The sequence below is a fragment of the Marmota flaviventris genome, chromosome 4 (genome assembly GCF_047511675.1).
Source record: "Marmota flaviventris isolate mMarFla1 chromosome 4, mMarFla1.hap1, whole genome shotgun sequence".
In the NCBI taxonomy this organism is placed as follows: Eukaryota; Metazoa; Chordata; class Mammalia; order Rodentia; family Sciuridae; genus Marmota; species Marmota flaviventris.
Window position 1 is genome coordinate 143320436 of NC_092501.1, and position 24087 is coordinate 143344522.

Consider the following 24087-nt stretch of genomic DNA (forward strand, 5'->3'; position numbering starts at 1 on the left):
TGCTGGGCAGAGTGTCCTATATGTGCCAATCAGGACAAGTTGTGTTTTGGAGTTGTTCAATTTGCCTATCTCCTTATTGATGCTTGTCTTTTTCTTCTATTACTAAGTGAACAGTGTTGAAAACCTTAGAACTGTCTATGTCACCATGTAGTATACCCGGGCTTTGAAAACTCTGTTGTTAGATGCATAAAACATCCAATCTCTTGATGAACTGTCACTTTTATCAAATGATTTTCTTTATCCCTGGCAATATTTTTTGCTTGGAAATATACTTTCTCTGACATAGAATTGTTGCAGCTTTCTTTTCACTAGCATGATATAACTTTAAATCTATTTTTTAATATTTATTTATTTATTTATGCGGTACTGAGAATTGAACCCAGTGCCTCACACATGCCAGGCAAGTGCACTAATGCTGAGCCACCGCCCCAACCCCTAAATCTACTTTTGTCATCTAGTTTAAAGCAAGTTTCCTGGTAGCTTCATATAATTGAATATCCCTGAATGTTATTATGGTGTTTAGACAATGTACACTTAATGTAATTAGTGGTGATTGGATTTAAATCTACCATCTTGCTTTTTTTTTGGTTGGTTTATACCATCTGATGTTTTTTGCTCCATTTTCCCCTCTTTCTCATTCCTGGCTGCTGCTGTGGATTTGGGGGGATTAACTGAGTATTTCTATGATTTCATTTATCTCCCATCCTGACTTATTAGCTAAAACTTTGTTCTATTATTGTAGTGGTTGCTTAAGATTTTTAAAGTACATACTTTAACTTATCACCACCTGTCTTAGTCTGCTAGAGCTGTCATAACAAAACACCAGACACTAAACAACTGAAATCTATTTTCTCAGTTTTACAAGCTAGGAGTTCAAAGCAAGGTGCCACCAGGGGTAGTTTCTTCTGAAGCCACTTTCTTTCTTTTCTAGATGGCTGCCTTCTCACTGCATCCTCACATGGCCTTTTCTCTATGTACTGGCATCCCTAGTATCTCCTTCATTTTAGAAGTCATATTGACTTAGGGCCCCAACATTTTGACCTCATTAGACTTTAATCAACTCTTTAAAGGCCTCAACTCCAAACAATATAGTTACATTAGAGGTTAAAGGTTAGAAATTCAATATATATCAATGAGGGTGCGGGGGGAGTTGACATAATTTAGTCCATAACACCAAATACGACCCAGCTTTATTAGTATTTCAGATACAGTATGAAAAGTTTTCCATATTATACTTCTCTGTCTCCCCTCAAACTATTTTACTATTGCCATATTTTTCTACATGTTATAAACCTTATAAGCTGTTACTTTTGCTTTGGAGGGTCAATTATCTTTCAAAGGGGCTTAGATTGTAAGGGAAAATGTTTCTTGTATTTACTCATATATCTAGCTATTTCCTGGGTTCTTCATTCTTTTAATTACAACCTTCAATATTTATTTAAGTATTTATCTGTTGGGGATAAATTCTTTCAGCTTTTGAATATCTGAAAATGTCTTATTCCACATTACACCCCCCCCCCTTTTTTTTTTTTTTTTTGACAGAGCTGGGTATTGAACTCAGGGCCTCATGCTTCCTGGGCAAGCCACCAAGCTACATGCTCAGCTAGTTGAAGACTCAAAAGAAATAGTATCTTTCACCATATTTCACCAAAGATAACATCTTCTATTATCACAGTCTTGTGAAATAGTTATTGGTGTCGTAATTTTAATTGACACATCTAACCTGAACTTCACCAGTTTTTATGGGCACTCCATTTTTATAAGATATTTTTCCCAAATATAGAATTCTAAGCTGACATCATTTTTCCTTCTATAGTTTAAATATACTGTTATACTGATTTCTGGCTTATATTATTTTGAATGAAAAGACCTGGTATCTGTATTTTTGTTCCTCAAAAATGCACACCACCACTACCCCAGGCTGCTTCTTTGATGTGTCTTGGTAATAGTTTTCATGTCTCTTGGACTTGAGATTCACTAGGTTCATTGCATCTGTGGGTTTACAGTTTACATCAAATTAGAAATACTTGTCTAATATTTCTCAAAATACTTTTAATAGTCCCCCTGCCTTCTTCAGGGAATCCAATTACAAGTATGCTAGGAAATTTGATGTTGTTCCACATCTCACTTTTTCTCCATAAATGGCTTTTTGAGCAACTTCTACTGCTATGTCTTTGAATTCACTACCCTTCTACAAAGTCTAATCTGTCATTAACTCAACCTATTTTTCATTTCAGACACTATAGCTGAATTCTAAATGCTGAATTTAAGTTTTTAAATAATTCTTCCATGTTTGCACAAACATGTTTAATATTTCCTCAACACAGGGGACAGAGTTACATTTAACTGTTTTGGTATTCTTTTATACTATTTCTGTATCACTTTTGGTTCCGCTTTGATTGATTCCATCTTCTTCTTTGTATGGTCTTACCTTTCTACTGTTAACTTCCTTTTAACTTTTCACAGGAGGACAAATATTGTGACTTTTGTCTTGTATTCCTTTTGGGGTGGGGAGAATTACCGGGAATTGAACTCGGGGGCAGTCAACCACTGAGCCTCTCCCCAGCCCTACGTTGTATTTTATTTAGAGACAGGGTCTCACTGAGTTGCTTAGCACCTGGCTGCTACTGAGACTGGCTTTGAACTTGCGATCCACCTGATTCAGCCTCCAGAGCCACTGGGATTACAGGATGCATCACCACTCCCAGGTGGTTCTATGTTCTTTTAAATATTCTTGACCTTTGTTTTCCATCATAAACTTGTTTAAAAATTTGTTGATCCTTTCAGGTCTTGCTATTAAGTTTGATTAGGAGGGCACATATTATAAGGCTTATTTGGCCACACTAAGGCAAATGTCTTCCCATTACCCTACTTCATACTTTATCAATTATGAAGTTTTGCATATTAGCTGGTTAGAACAGGAACTAGTCTATGTCTTATGTGAGCTCTGAGAATTGTCTCCTGTCATCTTTTCAGGAATTTTCTTTTTCCAGTTTAAGTATCCACCTCATTCATTCACATTCTCTGATTAGTTCTCAGCTAAAGACTCAAAGGGTGTTTAGCAAATCTTCACAGTTCTTTCTGTGTGTAGACTCTCTGTTCTTACTACTTTTTATTGTAAACTACAGCCATCTTGGCTACTGCAGATTTCCAGTTAGCTCTTCTGAATTCAGGAGAATGCACCAGGCTTAGAAATTCTCCCAAAGCAGTAAACTGGGGGTCATCACTGGGCTCACCTCATTTGTTTCCCATTTCTCAGTGATCATTGTCCTTCACTGTTCAATATCTAATGTCTTGAAAACTGTTTTTTCATACAATGTTTTTAGTTTTTTAGCTGTTTCTAAAGAAAAGTTGAATCCCTGTTCTTCCATCTTGGCCAGAAAATGAATCTCTTCATGTTTTTCAAAAGAAACAGGAGTTCCTTATTTGATCTTAATTTATCAATATATAAATTTCAGTCAACTCTTTTTTATTGTTAGACACCCACTAGCAGAGAGGTGCTTTGCAACTATCATTTCAAACAACGTATGAGCAAATCAACCTACTTTCCCCAAGTTGATTTCCTTTTCAAGTTTTTTTGTGCTTTCTATATGATGTTTTTTCTAAACAAATAAATTATGTCACAGTTCAATGATCCTTTGATATCTCTGAAGTACCAAGCTACTGAGTTTATTCTACATGCTACATATTTCTTAAATTCAACTTCTTCTACCCACGTGACTGTCAGTGTCACAGTTTACACCAATATCATCTATGCCCAGGCTTACTGCAACACTGTCCCAAATGACTGAAAAACTCCAAGATTTTTTTCATCTCACTTCATCATCTACATTCCAGCCAGGAAAAGAGAGAACAAGAGAAAACACAAAGAGAAGGAAAATGGTAAGAAAGAAGGGACAGAGGGAACAAAAGTTTTGTTTGATGTCTTTATTGTTAAAATCTACTATATTCTAGTTCTTGGCCTAACTGAGTCAGTTTAAAAAAAAAATGGTTTAAAAGAATCCAGAAATAAAAATAATAAACAAGAAAGAGAGAGAGAGAGAGAGAGAGAGAGAGAAAAGAAATGAAACAGAGAGGAAGTTCTATTAATCTTTACCTTGTCTACTTTGTTACAAAATCAAGACTTCAATCTTCTATCACTGCTACTTTTGTTTTTCTATTTTTCTGGGTATCAAAGAAGCATAGTTAGGACTAATTTAAGATTCATGTCCAAAGTGTGTGTGTTTGTGTGTGTGTGTGTGTATGTACACTGGCAAAAGCAAAAAGCAGTGAATTTTGGGGAAAGGCAGAAGATGGGGTACTAATAATAATGGAGAAAGGCACAGAGAAGGAAATTTATTTGCCTTGCTAAAATGATCTTAAGTCATAAAAAGATGAAACCCACAGACATAAGAGCAGTATTATTAAAGCTATTTTTACTAGTTTCAGTGTTCATATATAAAGAGAATGAAGAGGTACAGAGTGAGAAGGAAAAGTCAAATGGCTAACTAGAACCTCTGAGTTCACATTTCCACAAGTTTGATTTGGTGTGGGGGGGGTAGTTTTGTTTGTTTTAAGTAGGTTTTATTTCCTCTTATTTTAAGCATATCCAAATATGGTCAGTTAAAGATTTATTATCACTGGCTGGGGTTGTAGCTCAGAGGTAGAGTGCTTGCCCAGCATGTGTGAGGCACTGGGTTCAATTCTTAGTACCACATATAAATAAATAAATAAGATCCACTGACAACTAAAGAATATTTTTTAAAAGATTATCAAAATATACTCAAATTTCTGGGTTAATCAGAAACTGACCTATATAAAACAAGTCAAGTGCCATCTTCTAAGTTAAAAGAAATCATATAAAAACTATTACTATTTTGAAAATAGTCCAGTAATACAGTTTATGAATTTTCTGAAGCAAACTAAGTTTGGCCCTCTGATTTGAGCGCCTCAATAGAGAAGGTGGAATTTTCTAAATTAGTTTAAAGTGGCTGAGAGAGCAGAAGAAAGTTTATCATTAATTATTTCACATCAGTGTTCTTTTACATAATCGTAAGGGCAAAGAACACACATGTATATCGGAACCCACAAAATGAAAATCAATTAATATAGCAAGCTTTATATTTATTATAGAAAAATATCATCATGAGCTCAACATAAAGTAATTCTCTGTACATAACAGCTTAAAGCTATAAGCGCCTAAATTTGCAAAATATCTGTCAGTTCCTCCTTTACAGAAAACTGTAAGAAGCTGATTACTAGTACAAACACTTCTAGTCATAAAACCCTCTCCTAGTATACCCTTTTTTAAAATTTTATTTATTTATTTATTTTTTAGTTGTTGATGAACCTTTATTTTATTTATGTGTATGTGGTACTGACAATTGAACCCAGTGCCTCACACATGCTAGGCAAGCGCTCCACCACTAAGATACAACTCCATCCCTCCTGATATACCCTTCTTGAGAATAATAAGATAATATGTATCTAAATAAGAAATAAGCATCTCCTTTGATCTACCAAGCCCACATCTAGGAATGCTAAGGAGAAAAATGACACAACCAGGAAAGATAAGTTTAGCACAGCATTTTTTATTTATTTTTTAATGAAGAAAATAAGTAAAATATCTATTGGCAGGCTTCTGGTTAGGTGGATTATATATAGTATATATAACAGTGTATAGATACTGAAAATTATATGGAATGATATACTTTTAAGATGGAAACCAAACCATATCACTGTTGAGTTAAATAAAATTAAAATTAAACTACAGAACAGCAACAACAACTGTTCATGTAAAATGTTTTACTAATGCCTAAGTGGCGGGAGGGGGAACCATGTATACAGGATGTGTGTAAAAAGAAACTAAAATGTTAAGAAAGATATTATCTCTGGATAGAGAGGTGGCAAAGTATATTTTTTGCTTTCTTCTTTGTACTTTTCTGGAGTGGCTGAAATTTATCTTGAAGTATACATAATTTTAGAAAAATGTTTTAAAAGAAAGTTCAACATTTGTAAATTATAAAACCACTTACACCATTCCCTTTCATTTGCATGTCACTATAGAATGAGGTGATATTATAAGAATTCATATATAATATGCAACTTTTGAGACCAGTAAATTCAACGCATGCAAAAATGAAAAAAAATCTGTATCTAAAGTATAGAAGATATTTAAAAACAAAACCAGATGAGCTGCTGCTCATCTGCTACTTTTATCTGAGTTATTACATGTCATTAATAGTCATGGAGCATACCATCTAGTCACTAAAAGTAGCAAAAATATCAATTTAGGTTAATGAGTAGTCCAGGAAAATCACACTATCACAGCATTCCAGAGAGGCCTCACATAGCTCCAATTAACTACGTCCTATCTCCATGCATATCTCCTATCCACAGCTACAAAATGGTAAAACCCATCTTTTACATTCCACAGTAATAAGAAATTACTTAGAAGCATTTTACCTACCCAAGAATCCTGCCATATTTAATCAGAAAACTTAACATACATTAAGAATTTCAAATTTTTTTCCACAATAATATGTCATAAAACTACCAAGGAAACTTTAAGAAAACATGTAAACAATTTACACTTCAGGACTAACATTAGGCCAAATACTCACTAGATAATAAACACTAATTAAGGTTCACTCATTCTATTATTTTAATAATACCTAAAATTCACTGTGCTAGATACTACGAGAAAGACCTATCAAACCAGTACTATGTTACACTATTTCACAGGCTAGCATTTCACACATACAAATGTATTCTGAACTCAACTGCACACTCCCATAGAACATCCATGTATCAAAAAAAAAAAAAAGGAAAAAGGAAAAAAGTCCACATTGTGCTACATAATGTTGGCCTTCATGGTGAGATATATAAATAATTAATTAGAACAATAAGGTAAGTGGGAGGAAAAAGGGAGCAAATGCTTAATGCTGTCAGTCAAATCTGTATACTAAGACCATATGCTTGAATTAAATCCTAAAATTTTGTTTGCTAAATCAAGACAGAGAAAAGGGTACATCAAGCAAAACAAATGTTGGAAAAAAATGTTCAAAGGCAGAAGCATGAAGAAGAACATGGTACTTCTCATGGAACTTGGGAGGTACTGCAAGTAGTTCAGTAAATCCACAGCAGTAAGCAAGAGCAAATTCAGGAGCATCTTGAATGCTTTCTTAAAAAATATAATCTTTTGATACCAGAACAAATACTCTGAAGTTTTTAACCTTAAGAAATACATATGAAAGAGTATTTTAATTTAATCTCATGGTAAAACAACTCTAAATACTCCTTTCTATGTTTTTACATTTTCAAATTGAGGTTTTCTTCAGAGCATATTTTACTGAGTATTTGTGTTTCACAATAACAGACTCAGAAATTTCAGTCACTAAAAGCCATTTATTTACTAAGATATGTACAATTTGGATTTTTAATTTTTGTGCAGCTACAATAATATTTGATAATAATATTTATGATGCTTTCATGAACAAAAGTATATTACAAAAATAGATGTATTTCACTATTCCTTAATAAAAATGGACATGTACATTTATCATTAAATGTTTATTTTCACCTCTGAGTATATTTTACCAATACTGTTATAAAATAAATCACATACGATTTAAAAATATATATATAATCTTTTCCAATAATAAAAAAATGACAAAGATAAAAAGCAAGATCAGAAAATAAGGCACCATTTTGAGAATTAAGACCAGAAGCAGGAATCCAGACAAGAAATAATAATGGTAACAATACACATAAGAAGAAAGGGGATGGGGGATAGATAAATTATAACTTATTAAGAATGAAGATACTCAGCACTAAAAAATAACAAAATCATGGCATTTGCAGGGAAATGGATGGCATTAGAGAAGATTATGCTAAGTGAGGTTAGCCAATCCCTAAAAAACAAATGCCAAATGTCTTCTTTGATATAAGAAGGGCGACTCAATACAGAGCAGAGAGGAAGAGCATGAGAAGAAGAGTACCATTAAGCAGGGACAAGAGGTGGGGGGGAAAGTGAGAGAGAAGGGAAATTACATGGAAATGGAAGGAGACCCTCATTGTTATACACAATTACATATAAGAGGATGTAAGGGGAAAGGGAAAAAAAAAGAGAGAGAAATGAATTACAGCAGATGGGGTAGAGAGGGAAGATGGGAGGGGAAGAAGGGGATTGGAAAGGCAGCAGAACACAAGACACTAGTATGGCAGTATGTATAAACGTGGATGTATAACCAATGTGATCCAGCAATCTGTACACGTGGTAAAATAAGAATTCATAACCCACTTGAATCAAATGTATGAAATATGATTTGTCAAGATCATTGTAATGTTTTGAGCAACCAATAAAAAAATATATATTAAAAAAGGGGGAACTCAGAAATGACTGAAACATTTTGAGTTGCATATCACATTAATTGAAGATTAAGTTAAGATACAAATAAATAATAGGACCTCAAATAAAACAGCATTCTTTCTGTAATTTGAAAAAAAAAAAGAATGAAGATAATATCTAAGTAGCACAAGCAATAATTCTTAGAGGACAAAGAATGTCAGAAAGAAAGCACAGACTGGACATTGAGTGATACCAATAACCAAACTAAATAGTGGACAAACAGTTCTAAATACGTGAGTATGTACAGGTGTATGTACAAATGTACAGTTTTTAATTTTTGACATGTTAAATTTCAAGACCTATGCCATACAGATAAAGATATTCAAAATAAGCTAGAAACATAATACTTAAGAGTCAATGCAAAGGGCTGGAAGGCAAAAAAATATCTAGGAGTCAAATATGAATAGGAAATAGCTGAAGTAATGGAGAGGTGGGAGATGACCAAAGGGTATCTGAGGAGCAGAAAAGAGAGACAATGACATAACCTGGGATAGTTGAGGACCAGGAGGAGTTGAGGACCAGGAGGGGCTGAGGGCAGGGTGGGGGTGGGGAGGAAGGGGAACTAATAAAGAACAATCTAAGAGAACAGAAGTTTCAAGAAGAGTAATAGTCCACATTGTCAACTGCAGGAGAGAAAGGGCAAAAAAGAATGCCATTAATTTTATCAGTTAGGCCATCTTATCAAAAATAGTTTCTACAGAATACTCAAGATGGAAAAATAATGGGAACTAAGAAGTGAAGAAAAGATAAAAAGGTAGCTACAAAAAGTAGGAATCATGCCCCAAATTATATTGCACCGTCACTTACATGTCCTACTGATCATGTGGCATTCTTTGTTCCAGGGTTTACTAAATAACAGGAGAAACTTGTGGCATGTTTATAAGCCAGAACAAGGAAAATCAATATAGAGGGAGGGACTATCTAAAGAATTGAAGAGTTAAGTGGAAGAATGAATTGCCAGGAGCAATAAAGACAGGTAGTAAAGGAGACAGGAAGAAAAACAGTAAGAAAGGATAAGAATGAAAACATTACAGAAAACATTACAAATGATACATGAGCCAATTCATTCTCAATAGTCCCTTTTATCCCACTCTGAAGAACACAAAGTCTTTACTCAAAAGTGAAAAGAAGTTAAATAGATTTGAGAAGAATGTGAAAGGTTTAGAATAGCAGCTAGAGAGAAGAGAAGGGGTCTAAGGTGGGGTAAGGGACAGACAGTCGTAGATTTATAGTAAGGCTATTACAGCTACCTCTGTAGTTCTATATTCTTTCAAAATCTCAAAGAACTCAAAGGTTCACGTTTATGACAACCTAAATTTTCCCAAAGACCAAAAAACTAAAAACCACCTGAAATAGCAGTAATGAAAGAGTAAAGTTTATTTATCCAGTGAGTTTATAAAACCTTCCTGAGATCTTTAAAGCATCAGTCAGAAAGCAACTAGAATTCTCAAGAGATTTTGTAGGCCAAGAGGTTTTTAATGTGAGCTTTTGTCCTAAACACTTCTCCTAAGACATGTCATTTAATTAGACTACAAGGAGGATAAAAATAGCATCAAAAGAGATACTGACAAGTAGATGATGATGTCAGATAGATAACATATCACAGTCCAACAGTTCTCATTCACTTATATCATTTTGCTGTGTAAGCTAAAACAACAGTAATACTTGTGATTCACAAATCCACTATTTTAAAAAGTCTGAAACGAACATAATTTTATTTAACATATCACTATTTTTCAGCAAATCTTAATCAGCATGACAAACTTGCAAAATCATACATTTCCTCAATCCTTTCACACATGTTGGTACCTCATTCTTAAATGAAGAAACACATTGTTATCCCTTCAAAATAATAATAATGAGCTGAAGTTGTAGCTCAATGGTATAGTGTTTGCCTAGCAACTGAGGCACTGGATTTGATCCTCAGCACCATACAAAAATAAATAAAGGTATTATACCCATCTACAACTAAAAATAAATAAATACATAATAAGGAACTTTCACACTAATTTTTTAAAACATCTGAGTTAGTACTAAAATGTAGGAACAAATGTCACTAACTCATTTTAAACATACCATACCATACACATGTGAATATAACCACAGACTGCACTCTAAATAAGTAATATAATGAAGACCAATTTTAAGAGCTAGTGATAAAATAAGGTAAAACTGGGAGAACAAACATTTGTTTAGTATCTATTACATGCTAGGAAATGCAGATTCTCACAATTCTAGCTTAGGTGATAAAATGTTTCAGCCCTAAGCAATGACATTTGAACTGTGCGATCAAAGAACAAATGAAAGAACTTGAATTCACATACAGATTAGTCAGGCAAAGTAACATGTAATCATGCTAAGTAGAAAAGGAAAATTCAAAATGAATTTGCCCCAAGGTGAAATAGTGTTGCTAATATGAATCTCAGGTGATCTTCAGTTTGGTTTCTGGCCTGAGATCACAAGAAAAACACAAAACAGGAGGTCTATCACTAAACAATAGTGTTGAAAACTAATTAAGAGTACTACCAGGTTCAGAAGATTAACAAATATCAAAAATACTTAAACTAATGCTAAAGTTTAAATTTTAAAAAAGTGTGAAGATCTCTATCTTTCAAAAGAAATCACCATATTGTGTTTTATGTGATACTAAAACTAATAAGCAGTGGTAACATGGTGGCTATAAACCCCATAAAACCTATGATTCATTTTTTTAAAATTTTTATTAAAACTCTTAGAAATAAATTACTTTAAAATTACACATTATTCAATAAAATTAAAGTGGCATTTAGAAATAAACAAAATAGGGCTGGGGTTGTGGATCAGTGGTAGAGCACTTGCCTCTCAGATGTGAGGTGCTGGGTTCTATCCTCAGAACCACATAAAAATAAATAAATAAAAGATACGATTGACCATCTACTACTAAAAAATATTTTTTAAAAAGGAAATAAACAAAATACAGGAATAACAAACACAAATTTATTCTCAAATATTTATAACCCAGTAAAAAAACAAAAACAGGTAAACAAATTAACACAAAACAATAACTGTTAAACATCAAGTACTGTGGAAACAGTACTATAAAATACATAATGTACAATATGTAAGATACACTACAGAACAAATTATATACACACATGTGTATGTATGTACTAGTGTGTGTGTGTTTCCTCCCAGATGTTTGAATAAGTATTCACAGGAAAGGTAGCATTTTAGCCATCTCCTGGAGGAAAAAGAAGGGAATTTTTTTTTCAGTCCCTGTTAACAATGATGCAAACCTAGCAAAGTAACAACTGACAGTATATTTATCTTATGCAATATGAAAGGCCCCAAATGATTAAAATGAGTATGTTCACAGACAGGGAGAGACAGCCCCAGAAAGGTAGGAAAGGACAATTCCCAAAAAGATTTGATAAAAATTTGGTAGAAAAATCTCAGGATTTAGAATTAAATAGATCTTGGCCAACAGGCCTTTCTAAACACAATTTCCATATATGTCCAATGAAAATAATATGCCATTATTGTTGTAAAAACTTAATATGATAGCATGTGTATATTGTCTAATTGTCTTTATTAATGAATAGGTAAAACCCAATAGTTTCCCTCTCATAAGAAGTGGTAAAATGTAGGAGGTATCAAGGAAGAAGCCCAGATATTTAGCTTCAGTGACAAGTAAGACGACAGTGCTATTAACGGAAGCAGGGATATAGGAAAAAAAATTTTTTTTAAATCAGTGGATTTGGAGAACAGAAAAATAAACTGAGTTTTAGACATCTCAGATCTGCTGTGATAGTGGGATATAGGTCTACCTGCAGAGATATCAGAAGGCATGAAAAATCTGGATTTCAATCTCAGAAGACAATTCTTAACCAAAAAAATTTTAGGGATCAACAACACAGAAGAAAAAGTGAACCAAGAAAAGGAGTGCAGAAAGAGCCAGAAATGAAACAAAGTTAAGAGTACAAAGAGGAAAGAGTTTAAAAAAAAATACAAAGGCAGCCATCAGTACCAGATAAAACTGCTACATTTGACAACTAAGACCTCCAGCCAACTTTTTATTTATCTATTTTTCTATTTATTTATTCATTCATTCATTCATTCTACACATATAGAGCACAATTTTTCATGTTTCTGGTTATATACAAAGTAAAGTCACATCATTCGTGTCTTCATACATGTACTTAAGGTAATGACGTCCCTCTCATTCCACGATCTTTCATACCCCCATGCCTCCCTCCACTTTGCCCTATCTAAAGTTCCTCAATTTCTCCCAGCCTCCCCCCCCATCCCCATTGTGGATCAGCATCCATATATCAGAGAAAACATTCTTTCTGGGGATTGACTTACTTCACTTAGCATAACTGACATCAAACTGAAGACATTTAAAGTATACATGGGTACTAAAGAAATGAGAGAAAACAACAGAAGCCACTTCATGAGTCCCCACTTGGGGACTTCATATATCTAGGAATAGAGACTAGATAGTTTTATTAGTATTTCAGACAGCCATATGAAAATAAATTTACTTCTGCACACCTACAAAAGATTAAAGAAAATGTTTCTTTGATTCTCTAATTAGCAATTCTGAACATATATATTTGAAAATGAAAACAAAAACCACTATATTATAAATGTCATGTTGGCAGATTCTTGGCTAAAAAGATAGTTATTGAATAATAAAAGTTGGGAATCATGGGCCTCTTTAAAGAATTCCAGAAATGAAGAGAATAAATGCAATATGAATGACTGTGAATCACTGGGTTCAAACTCAGAGATTTTATTATTAATTTTTTTATTGGTTGGTTGATTTTCAGAAGTGGAAAAAGGCCAATGTATTAGATCAAGATTAAGAAATCAATGTAAATGACATTTAAAGATTTTTTTAAAAGGGCAAAGGTCACTGAATATAAGATGAATCATAAAGAAAAAGGACTAGCCGTTCAAGTGCTGCAAAGGAATGCCTAAATTACAACTCATGTCTAGGAAACTATGTAGGCATTCTTATTCTCAAAATAAATTGTTAAACAAAAGCTCAATTACCCAGTCAGATGAACCAAGTATGTCCTAGCACAACTAAAGTTTCATCATATAGAAATAAAGAGATTTTTGAACCTGAAAAACTTTGGTTCAAATTTCTGCTCTTCTACTGACTGTTTAAACTTAATATAACTTAGCTTCTCTGAAGACATTTTTTCATTTAATAATATCTATGCCACAGGCTATAAGAAAGACCAAGAAAATATATACAAAGAGATTAGCACAGTGCTCGGCTAAACCCGTTAAGAAACACTTACAATTACTAAAATAAAATGTAAACATTCTTCTGCCTTTACAATTGAGAGACCCTAAGTTTTAAAAGAAAGGAAACAAATAAAACGGAAAAGACTAATACATCTGGCTGTACAATCCTTTAAACTTTATGTGTCAAAAATATAAAACAGTTACAACATAAACAAAGCCAAAAACAGGGTATGGAATTCACTTATATAAATTATTTTTGTTCTACAACAAACAGATAGGAACTTCAATGTCTACATAAAAAGACATGCACACACATAGCACACTGACATACTCTTTGTGCTAAATCAACTTCTCACTGAACTATTCCAGGTTCCCATTTTAAGAATTCTCAAAGACAGTAATGGAGACTAGCTGGGTAGTTTTGAATACTTCAACATGTGGCTCATAATGTCAGGCATTTTAGAGCTTACAAAGCTTTAAACTTGAGGCATAACATAACATTCCTTACGCCCCATACTCAACCCCTGCAGCTGGGGATTGAACCCAATCCCAGGGTCTCATGCTCAATAGGTAAGTACTCTACCACTGAGTCACATTCCCAGCCCACTTCTTACTTTAAAGCAAAAGAACCATTTGGAGCAAAAATGTAACTGTAGTATTTGAAATACACACTAGATTCAGATGACCCCAATTCAATATTTCACATTATTTAATGTAAATCTTTTAGCAGCTGTTTTAATTAAACATAAAACATAACTTAAGTGTATATTCTTAAACCAAACTAATGGCTTTTCAAGCTATACTAAACCTCTAAACCTCCACTGGGATGGGAGAAATTGCAGGAAGTTGAGTGACAACGTCTTTGTATTGGTCAGTGTTCCACCACCACAACCTACAAGCTGTTCCAGTTGAACCTATATTGGCTCTTAGGTAGTTGGGGCCCAATTTCTTTTCAGACTTCCTTTCTAAAACTGAAAAATAATTGTAATAATTCATATTGAATCTCTGACCTAGTGATCTCAAAGATAAGAAAAAATTCATTTAAAACTATGTTACTAAAAATAATCAAGAGCCAAAACTCTAATGAAATTTTAAGTAGAAATAATATAATGTAGAATTCCCTGGGCTTCCTCCACATTATCTTTTTAGAAAAATACTTCCAAAATTTCAGTGGGGGGAAAAATACATTTTGTAATATTTCTGGAATAATTTCTTTATTCCTGTTCCAAAGCAATACAGATATTGCTACTATGTTAATACTAAACTAAAACAAAATATTGTTGAACTTTTTTTAATATGAATTTGATGATAGAAATAAAACAAGTTAACTTTGTTATATCTTTCTGTGTATGATACATACATGCAGGAGATAGAAATTCACTCAAAGTTTGGGAGGATAAATATGTTACCTTTGGCTAAGCTGAAATTCTGATTAAGATTACTAGCCACAGTATACAATTAACATTTTTTAAAAATGAAATATAATAAATAAAACTCAAGTTAAAATGGAATATAAAATCATTCTGTATGTAATTCAAAATCTCACATAGAAGCTTAGTCCTTGAGTTATAAAACTTTGCTTTTATTTTCAATATATAAGTAAAGATAGAGTCAATGCTGAAATGTATCTGTAATATCCCTATGACAATATACTACTTAAGTTGGTTGACAAATCTGTTTACATACCATTTTTATTTCCTATTAAAAATGTACAAAAAGGCAATATATGGAATTTCCTACTGTTTAGATTCGAAACAAATGAAACTCTGTATACTAAAAAATAACTGAACTTATACTGGAGGCATAGCTCTATGGTAGAACACAAGTGTTTGATCCCCAGAACCACAGGGAGAAACATTTGAACTCAGATGTTAACAAAACCAAAAAGGGCAAAAATAAATTCAATAAAAGAATAGCAAGATATACTATAAGCAGAGCAAGTTCAAAAAACTAAACAAAAATCATTATGGGCCACTAACCTTGCTAAAAATTTTTAAAAATTAACAGAGCATACCAGCTAAGCCATCCAATCCTTTCATACCCACCACCCCCCACACAGAAAGCAGCCAAAATATTCAATTTCAAAAAACATCTAATAAAAATTATTTTTACCTGTAAATTGTTTTCTGTGACTCTGTTCCACCAAACCATATTGATGGGTACTCCTGATTTACACCTGTCAGCAAGGCAGCCAATAGGGTTCTTTGCTTTTCGTGCCTTTGATCCCATCGGTACTAGCCTCTCCTCCAGCATCCCCAGGCGATACTTTCTTGGCTAGGAAAAAGAAGGAAAGAAACCAGGCCACTCCTAACATCCCCACACTAATCTAAACTAATATGACTAACACACAGGAATGATGGGACAGGAAACATGTAAAATTCCTAAAATATTCCCTCCCAAAGTCCTTATCACCACCCACCATCCCACACTCCCACCCCATACCTCTACAATAGCTCTCAGTACTAAGAGCTTGAACAATATTATTTAAAACAACAGATTTTTGGAGAAATATAATCTGATTTTATAAGACTATTTAATTAGTAGAATTTAAGTTATCAGCAAAGTAAATGCTTTGCGAATTTTTTTTCCACTGGAACTTACCTATTCTCATTGTAATATGAAGAAATAGCTTCAAGGGCATGAAATATAGATAAAAAAAAATTCTCAGAAACTCATCCTGCTAACTTATTTTCTACTGAAAACTGAACTACCCAGTTAAAGGAAACACCTGATTCCTAAGGAATGGCTTTTTAAGAATTATTTTAATAAGCCAGAGTACAAGGACAGTCACTGTCTTCAGTGAGCATTCAACCTAAGGTACTCAAATAATTTCAAACCAAAAAAAGCCCAATAAACAATAACACAAATTTCATTGCTCTTTTAAATTTCAGTAATTCAAACAAACTTACTAAAATAAATTATCTGCCCAAGAAAAATCATAAATAATGAACACAATAAAGTTATTGAACTATCTTAGTAGTGTTTATCAGGGGTTTTACACCTGAAAATTATGAGATAATAATTTCTACCATCTTCAACTTTTCATATAAAATCTGCATTAAATTGTATCTTAAAAGGTATTCATAGATATAAATAGAGATATCTCCACTCTTCAGGGAATACACTAGTACATGCTAGAGAAGGCATCTATTTTAAAACATAAGAGAATCAATGTTTACTTATCTTTCTACCATAAGGTAAAATAAGACTGCTTAAACAAATAAAGTTTTCAAAATAAGATGCCACAGCCAGACAAAGTTTTAAAAAACAATTAGTTATAAAGAAAACCAATTTGAAGAAAATATCTGATTATTTGATTTCTAAATTTTAAAAGCCTTGCAAATAATGTCTATGAAAATTAATTCTCCTCTTCATGCGTGAGCCTCAACTAAATTGTCTTTGACTTAAGGATAAAAATAATTAAATATATTAAGAAAGCAACTAGATTACCTACCTACTCAATGATTACAATGGGGGATAGAGTTTTATGAGACTAAACTAGTTCTACACTTATGCAGCCTTGGACCAATCCAGTCAACTCTCTGTCTAGAAAGAACTGTGGGTGAAAATAAATACGTACCCTTTGTGGTTCATGCTACAGAACCATATTTAAAGTGAAACACTTTAAAAGCAAGTTATTTCTAGTAGCATAAATCACTGCAAAGAGTATAAGATTAAAGTAAATGTTTCTGTGTTCAAATAAATAATTATAAAACTTTGATATACAGTAAGAAAAACAATTACGCATCTGCTATGTAAAATTTATATTTTAGAAATTCCTCTACCATGCATTACAGAAAAATCACAACCTGCCAAACAGGACTTATACAGGGAGTACCTAAATTCCAATCATATATCTGAATGCAAGAAAATTACAGCTTTTAAACAGCCCACTCTAATTCAGATTCTTCATAAATTCAGACTCACTTTTTGACTCAGTTTTTACCGTCAATGTAATTTATTTTCTATACAGTAGTGCATTAAAGACACACATAGGTTTTAAATACGTGAAATGTATCATCCTATCTCCCCAACAGTTCTCATTATATAATTATATTTCTTATTTTTCCAAAGAAGAATTCATTATTATTCTCCCTCCATCACTTGCCCAAACCTATAACTATCCTAAGGCCTTTCCACTTAAGGAGAAGAGGTGTTCAAACATGTACCATTATAAACGATAAGTTTTTTCAATAAGTGACCAGAGATTAACTAAATACTAAATGAAAAGATCTAAGATAGTCATACCATTTAAATACCATTATAATAAACAATACAAAATGACATTTAAAAAAGATGGCAAGAATAACAGCATTGATGGTGAGGCAAAAGGATTACATACAAAAAGAAAAGTATACGCACAAGTCATAGTAATACTTCATCTGTGTACTAATCTCCAAATCATCCAAGCACTTATTTATCTTTTGAAGACAAAATGTATTTTTCAATAAAAAAACTAAGAACTATTAATTACTTGGAATCTCTCTCTCTCTCACTCTCTCTCTCTCTCTCTCTCTCTCACACACACACACACACACACACACACACAGCCTTTTCCTCAAAGAGAGGACAGAATCTAAACGGTAACACAGACATGCAAACAAAGTACAACTCGCATGATAAAATAATGCACAATCAAGGTACCAGAGCACAGGCAAAAGACTGTTCACAAGAAAGAAGAATGCCTGAGCAGACATTTTTTTTTTAAAGAAAAAATAAATACGCAGGGCTGGGGATGTGGCTCAAGCGGTAGCGCACTCGCCTGGCATGTGTGCGGCCCGGGTTCGATCCTCAGCACCACATACAAACAAAGATGCTGTGTCTGCCAAAAACTAAAAAATAAATAATATTCTCTCTCTCCCTCCCTCCCTCCCTCCCTTAAAAAAAAAATAAAGAAAGAGACCCTGATATCCTTGATGTTAGTCCAATACTAAGTCCCTAGGAATGGGAGCTAGTGGTCTCTTTAAAATAAATAAATAAATAAATACGCGTAGACAGGAGAAAAGAAAATCCAAAGAGAAATTTGTACTGTGGACTGGGGAAAATGTATGATGAGAGGCATAAAGGCACTATAATATTCAGACCACCAAAAGAGGGTCAAGCTTGGGAGCCAAATATGAGGCTTGAAAACAGTAGTCAAACATTTATTGTTTTCCGTCTTGTGCCAAGGAGTTTTCACATCCTTCACAGGTAAAGGGAAACTCAAGAAAGCTTATAAATAAAAATTAACAAAATTGTATGTGTTTTAGAAAGGAATTCTGTATGGCAGTTTGGAAGAGGAATTAGTGTTGGTAAAACTGGAACAGGCAGACAAATTGTGGACTTTGATAATAGTTTGGTTAGGGTTTATCAACCTCAACCCTACAGGCTTTAGATAATTCTTTGTTGTAGGAGGCTGTCCCTGTCCTCCCCACTAGATACCAGTAGTACCATGGAACCAGTTGTTATAACCAAAAATGTCTCAACATACTGCTAAATGTCCTTTGCTGGTAGAGAACCACAAATTCCCCTCAGAATCACTGGTTTGGGAGAAGGATGTCAATTCCAGGCAATTACAAAGGAAATGGAGAGCTAAGGTATGATTGTGGAAAGATTTGGTAGGTTAAAAAGAAAACTAATGGTGATTAGCTGAAAGTAGGGGCTAAAGGAAACAGGAAAATCAAATGGAAGATGAGGAAATATAAGGGCAGACAATTTTTTATACAACACAGTTAATTTACTAAAGTTTTCTAAGTTTTCCTGCAAAGCAAATCAAAGCAACAACCCCTCTTTTATTTCAGTTAACTTCCAAAATCCTTACTTAGACCAACATTGAGAATGCAATGATCAAAAACAAGAAGGGGATCGATTTCCTTGTTGATCTAGCCTGGCCAGTCCCAACTTACTAATTATAATGAAGTGGAAGGATTTTAAAATGTCATGTTCCATCGATAACCAGCTTTTCTGATCCACCTCCTAGCAAGTCAATCAATCCTCTTTTCCTATGCTAAAGTATCCATATGTAGCCTATAACTTTTTTCCTTCTTCTTCCTCTCTACATATGTGTTTAAAGTCTCAAGATTAACTACAAAATAGTTTTCATCTTTCTTTACAAAAATCTAAATGAACCAGTAATAGAGCAGATGAATATAGTTTCAATCTTTTTTAATTGGGAATTTATTTTTTAAAAATGCCTTCAATCTTGAACAAAAGTTTTAAAGAATAAGAAAAAGTTGAACAATGTATTCTAGAGTAGCACCTCTCAAATTACAATGAACATATGAATCGTATGGGGATCTTGTTAAAATAAAGATTCTGGGCCTGGGGAGTATAGTTCAGTAGTAGAACTAGGCCCTGGGTTCCATCCTCAACATTGTATCACCACCACCACCATCACCACTATCATCATCATCAAAGATTCTGACTCAGTAGACCTAGAATGAGACCTAAGACTCTGAATTTCAAAAAGCTCCCCACATTGCAAGAACTACCTAGTGACCACACTTTGAGCTATAAAGTTCTCAAGAATCTAAGGGGGAGGGGGGAAGACCTGGATAAGTAACTAGTGGTACAAATGGAAATTGGGTGAACCCTCAAAAATTTAAAGGGATAGTGTTTAAAAGTTCAACAACCTACTCCTTGCTCCTTTGCAGCTTGACCTAAACACTAAGATCCTTCAGGACCAATACTCATAGCACCCAAAGTCCTGGCTTTTCAAAGACGTTTTCTCAATTCTCATAAGACAATTCCAATGGTCAGGACTAAGAGGTCTATTCTCATTCCTAAAAAGCAAGGTAAGTCTTTACATTCACTATATCATAGAAAAGAACAGTAAAAGCTAATTTTAGGACTATTTTAGTTCTAAGGCCTAGATGCACACACATATTTTTTTTTCATTCACTTAATATCAGTACAAGCTCTATTCTTCTTAGAAATACAAATAATCAGTAAGATCTATTCTTTTCCCAAAAAAGTTCAGTCTAGCTAAAGAACAATCTATAAAAGCCCCTCATGCTTTCATAGAAAATGAAGTTAAAACTGTCAAGTAACAAACCAATTTTCAAAGCAAAACTCTTGAAAACTACAAAATAGCACATCTCCAAAATGCCTCACATTTTCAATCACATCATTACACATAATAATTCAATCATTAATAAATTAAGCAAAATTATAAGAACAGGACAATAAGTTTCCCAATCTCCTGAATTGTAAAAACCCATTCTAAACATCAAAATCAGAACTCCTTCACTATTTTATACTCTGAAACAATGAATGATTTAATGATATTTGATTAATAAAATATAAAAAATTTTGAACTATCTTCACAAAAATGAAAAATAATGCATATAAAATGTCTTTCTTCAGACAACACTTAATAAATATACAAATTCATTCTTACTCCCTCCCAAAAAATAAAAACTCAGTATCTTTTGTAGAAACAACAACCACCTACCTCCAGTTACTCCTATGAAGTCCTCTCATTAGAAACATTTGGCATAGGATTTAATATATGTTTAATCCCCAAGTAAGCCTGCATTTATTTCACAATGTCTTCTAATTCCAAATAGTGTTCCCTTAGTTAATTAATGTCCTGATATTTTAGCATCTTAAAATTATGAGATTTCAACATAAGATTACAATTCAATTAATGATAAGTAGCTAATCTAAACTCACCAGGGGAAAAATAGATCCCAAACTGATCTAAAACATTTGAATTTTTTAATTAAATAATTTCCATAATCATTAACACAGGGTTCTATCTATACCTAAATTATTCACCAAACATGAATTTTAAAGCTTCCTACACTTAATTTAGAAAAATAAATCCAAACCTAAAAATCTAGCAAATTTTCTCATGACTAGAAGGCTTAAAATTTTTTAAAAATTAAAAACAGGACAGACCCAGTGGCACATATCTATAATTAAAGCTAGTTGGGAGGCTGAGGCATGAAGATCCCAAGTTTGAGGCCAACTTGGGCAACTTAGTGAGACCCTATCTGAAAAATCAAAAATTAAAAAGGGTTAGGAATGTAGTTCATTAGTCAAACACCCCTGATATTTAAATCCCTAGTACCACAAAAATAAAGAGATAAAATTTTTAAAAATAAACAAGTCAGCTTAAAGGATATGCTGTATTTTGTCCCTCCATTCATTAACTGTGGTCTTTTCATGAAAATATATTCAATTCTTTATGTTTTCCTTGTTTAAATAAAGACAACAGTAGGATGAGCAAGTAGGTCTACAGAAAATAGGTTACAGAAGCCGGATATAGTGGTGCATGCCTGTTATCCCAGCAATTCAGGAGGCTGAGGAGGATTACAAATTCAATGTCATCCTGAGTAACTCAGCAAGGCCCTACACAACTTACTGAGACCTTTTCTCAAAATTTAAAAATAAAATAAAAAATAAAAATAGTAAAGCACTCCTGGGTTCAATTCCCAGCACTAAAAAAAGAAAATAGGTTATAGAAAAAATAGACTGTCATTGTTAAATAAATGTAAATTAAAAGATCTTTAAAGTTGTGAACCAATACACAAATCATACAAAAATCAGGGGAACTGCTAAATAAAAATTCGTCTAAATTATATCAAATATAGTAGAACATTATTTACCTGCATAAACACATTTACATTTTTTTAACTGTTGAGTCAGAGTTAGGGAAGATTAATATAATCTATGTAGATTTAAGAACCTATAAAACAGTCATTATTTCTGTTCTTAAAACCATAATGCTAAAAAGGATTTTTATGCTGCCAAAAAATAAAGGTGAAATATTCTTTCTAAGCAAGGCCAAAACAAATTTTTAATCAAACTGCAACTTCCCTTTTGCCTTTGAGTGAAACCAGAATATAAGACAGGACAAAATACAATGCTATGCTAAACTTACTAAAACACAGTGAAAATTTGTTGTTTCTTTTTTTAAGTCATAAAAGTTACTTTTACAATAAACTATCACCTATAACAATGCTTGAAGTTTTTTATTTCAGTTCTTTACCAAAAACAATCATACTAATATACCTACTGGTCTATTTAAAAAAGCTTTCCCCTTTGATTTAATTCATGTATGCTTAGGTTCAATCTTGAAATGAAGCAGAATATTTTCAAAAAATGTTCTTTACTATAGTTTATTTAAATTAAGATGGCAGTTAATGAAAAGTAATCTTGTATACATTCAGAAACAGATAAACATGGTTTTTAAATTGCAGAATTATAAGCAATAGAAGATGTAATGCCTACTATTTGATAAGCACATGGCACTATACCAAGCACTTTACACCCCTTAATGTATTTAATGTGCATACCCCTGTGAGATAGTGCCTATCATTATTATCAACTTTACTGACAGGAAGAGTAAATCTTGGTAGAGGTTAAAATAATTTGCCTATACACCTATACAAGGTTCCAAAGCTCATATATATATATATATATATATATATATATATATATATTTATTTATTTTTGTGTGTGTGTGTGTGTGTGTGTGTGTGTGTGTACCAGGATTGAACCCAGAGGAGCTTAACCACTGAGCCACATCCTAAACCTTTTTATATTTTGAGAAAAGGTCTCACTGAGTTGCTTAGGCTGTCTTTGAACTTGCAATCCTCCTGCCTTAGCCTCCTGAGCAGCTGGGATTACAGGCTTGAACCATCGTACCCAGCCCAAAGCTTCTACTCTTAACTGTGGCATCCTGTCTCCAATTCAAAGAAATCTACTGCACATGTTACAGTATTCCTCAATACATTACACTCTCAATATTATCCTAACTATACCTGAATCAATGTACTTGAATCTAACTGCATGGACAGATTCAAGAGAAATATCAGCTAGAGATTTCATTCAAAGAAATAAAATTAAAAGGTTTTCCCTCCCTGTTTTCGAAATGCAAGAACAAATTTGGGAAATAAAACAGAACTGGCTAAGTCTACTTCAAATTTGAGCATGTTTCTGGAAGAGAATACTAAACTTATCTTTATTAATTCATTCTCCACACCTCTTTCCTAGGAAAATAAGGATGAACCACCAATAAGTCCAAGCTTTTAATACCAACTATTACACTTTGTAAATGCAATGACCAGAGTGAAGTATAAAGAAGCCAACTAGCTAATCTCAGAATAAACTACTAGTTCCTCTGTTCAAGTGGTAAATGGACCGTGGTTTTCCAAACTTCTATTATTATGTAAAAAAAACTAACTCAAATTCTCCAAAGCTATAAAACTAGATGATGACTACAGCTAACAGTATTATGTATAAAAGGCAAGCAAATTACATTTCACAATGTTTAAATATGGTAACATGTCAGCCACAATACTGCCAGATGCATCTCTTAAAATTATTTTCTAAAACACATTTATCTCACTAGTGCTTTTGTAATCGAGCAACCAATAAAACAAGATTCTGTTGATTGAATCCTTCAAATTCTGTCATGAATTTGAAGAAATCTTAATTCAACAAAACAAATGGTCATTGAATACAAAGTACCA

The 24087-nt window shown here is 33.1% G+C and overlaps 1 protein-coding gene across 8 annotated transcripts in view; it reads right to left on the minus strand.

Moving 5' to 3' along the window:
* Pan3 (poly(A) specific ribonuclease subunit PAN3) overlaps nt 1-24087 on the minus strand; it is a 137654-nt gene that overhangs the window by 75926 nt on the left and 37641 nt on the right. For 5 of the 8 annotated variants that reach the window (XM_071611580.1, XM_071611581.1, XM_027928751.2 and 2 more), the window contains one exon: nt 15740-15901. The exons of the other annotated variants lie outside the window; for them this stretch is intronic. In XM_071611580.1, the coding sequence (XP_071467681.1) occupies nt 15740-15901 (162 nt within the window). The remainder of the gene's footprint in view (nt 1-15739; nt 15902-24087) is intronic. 8 annotated transcript variants of the gene reach the window in all.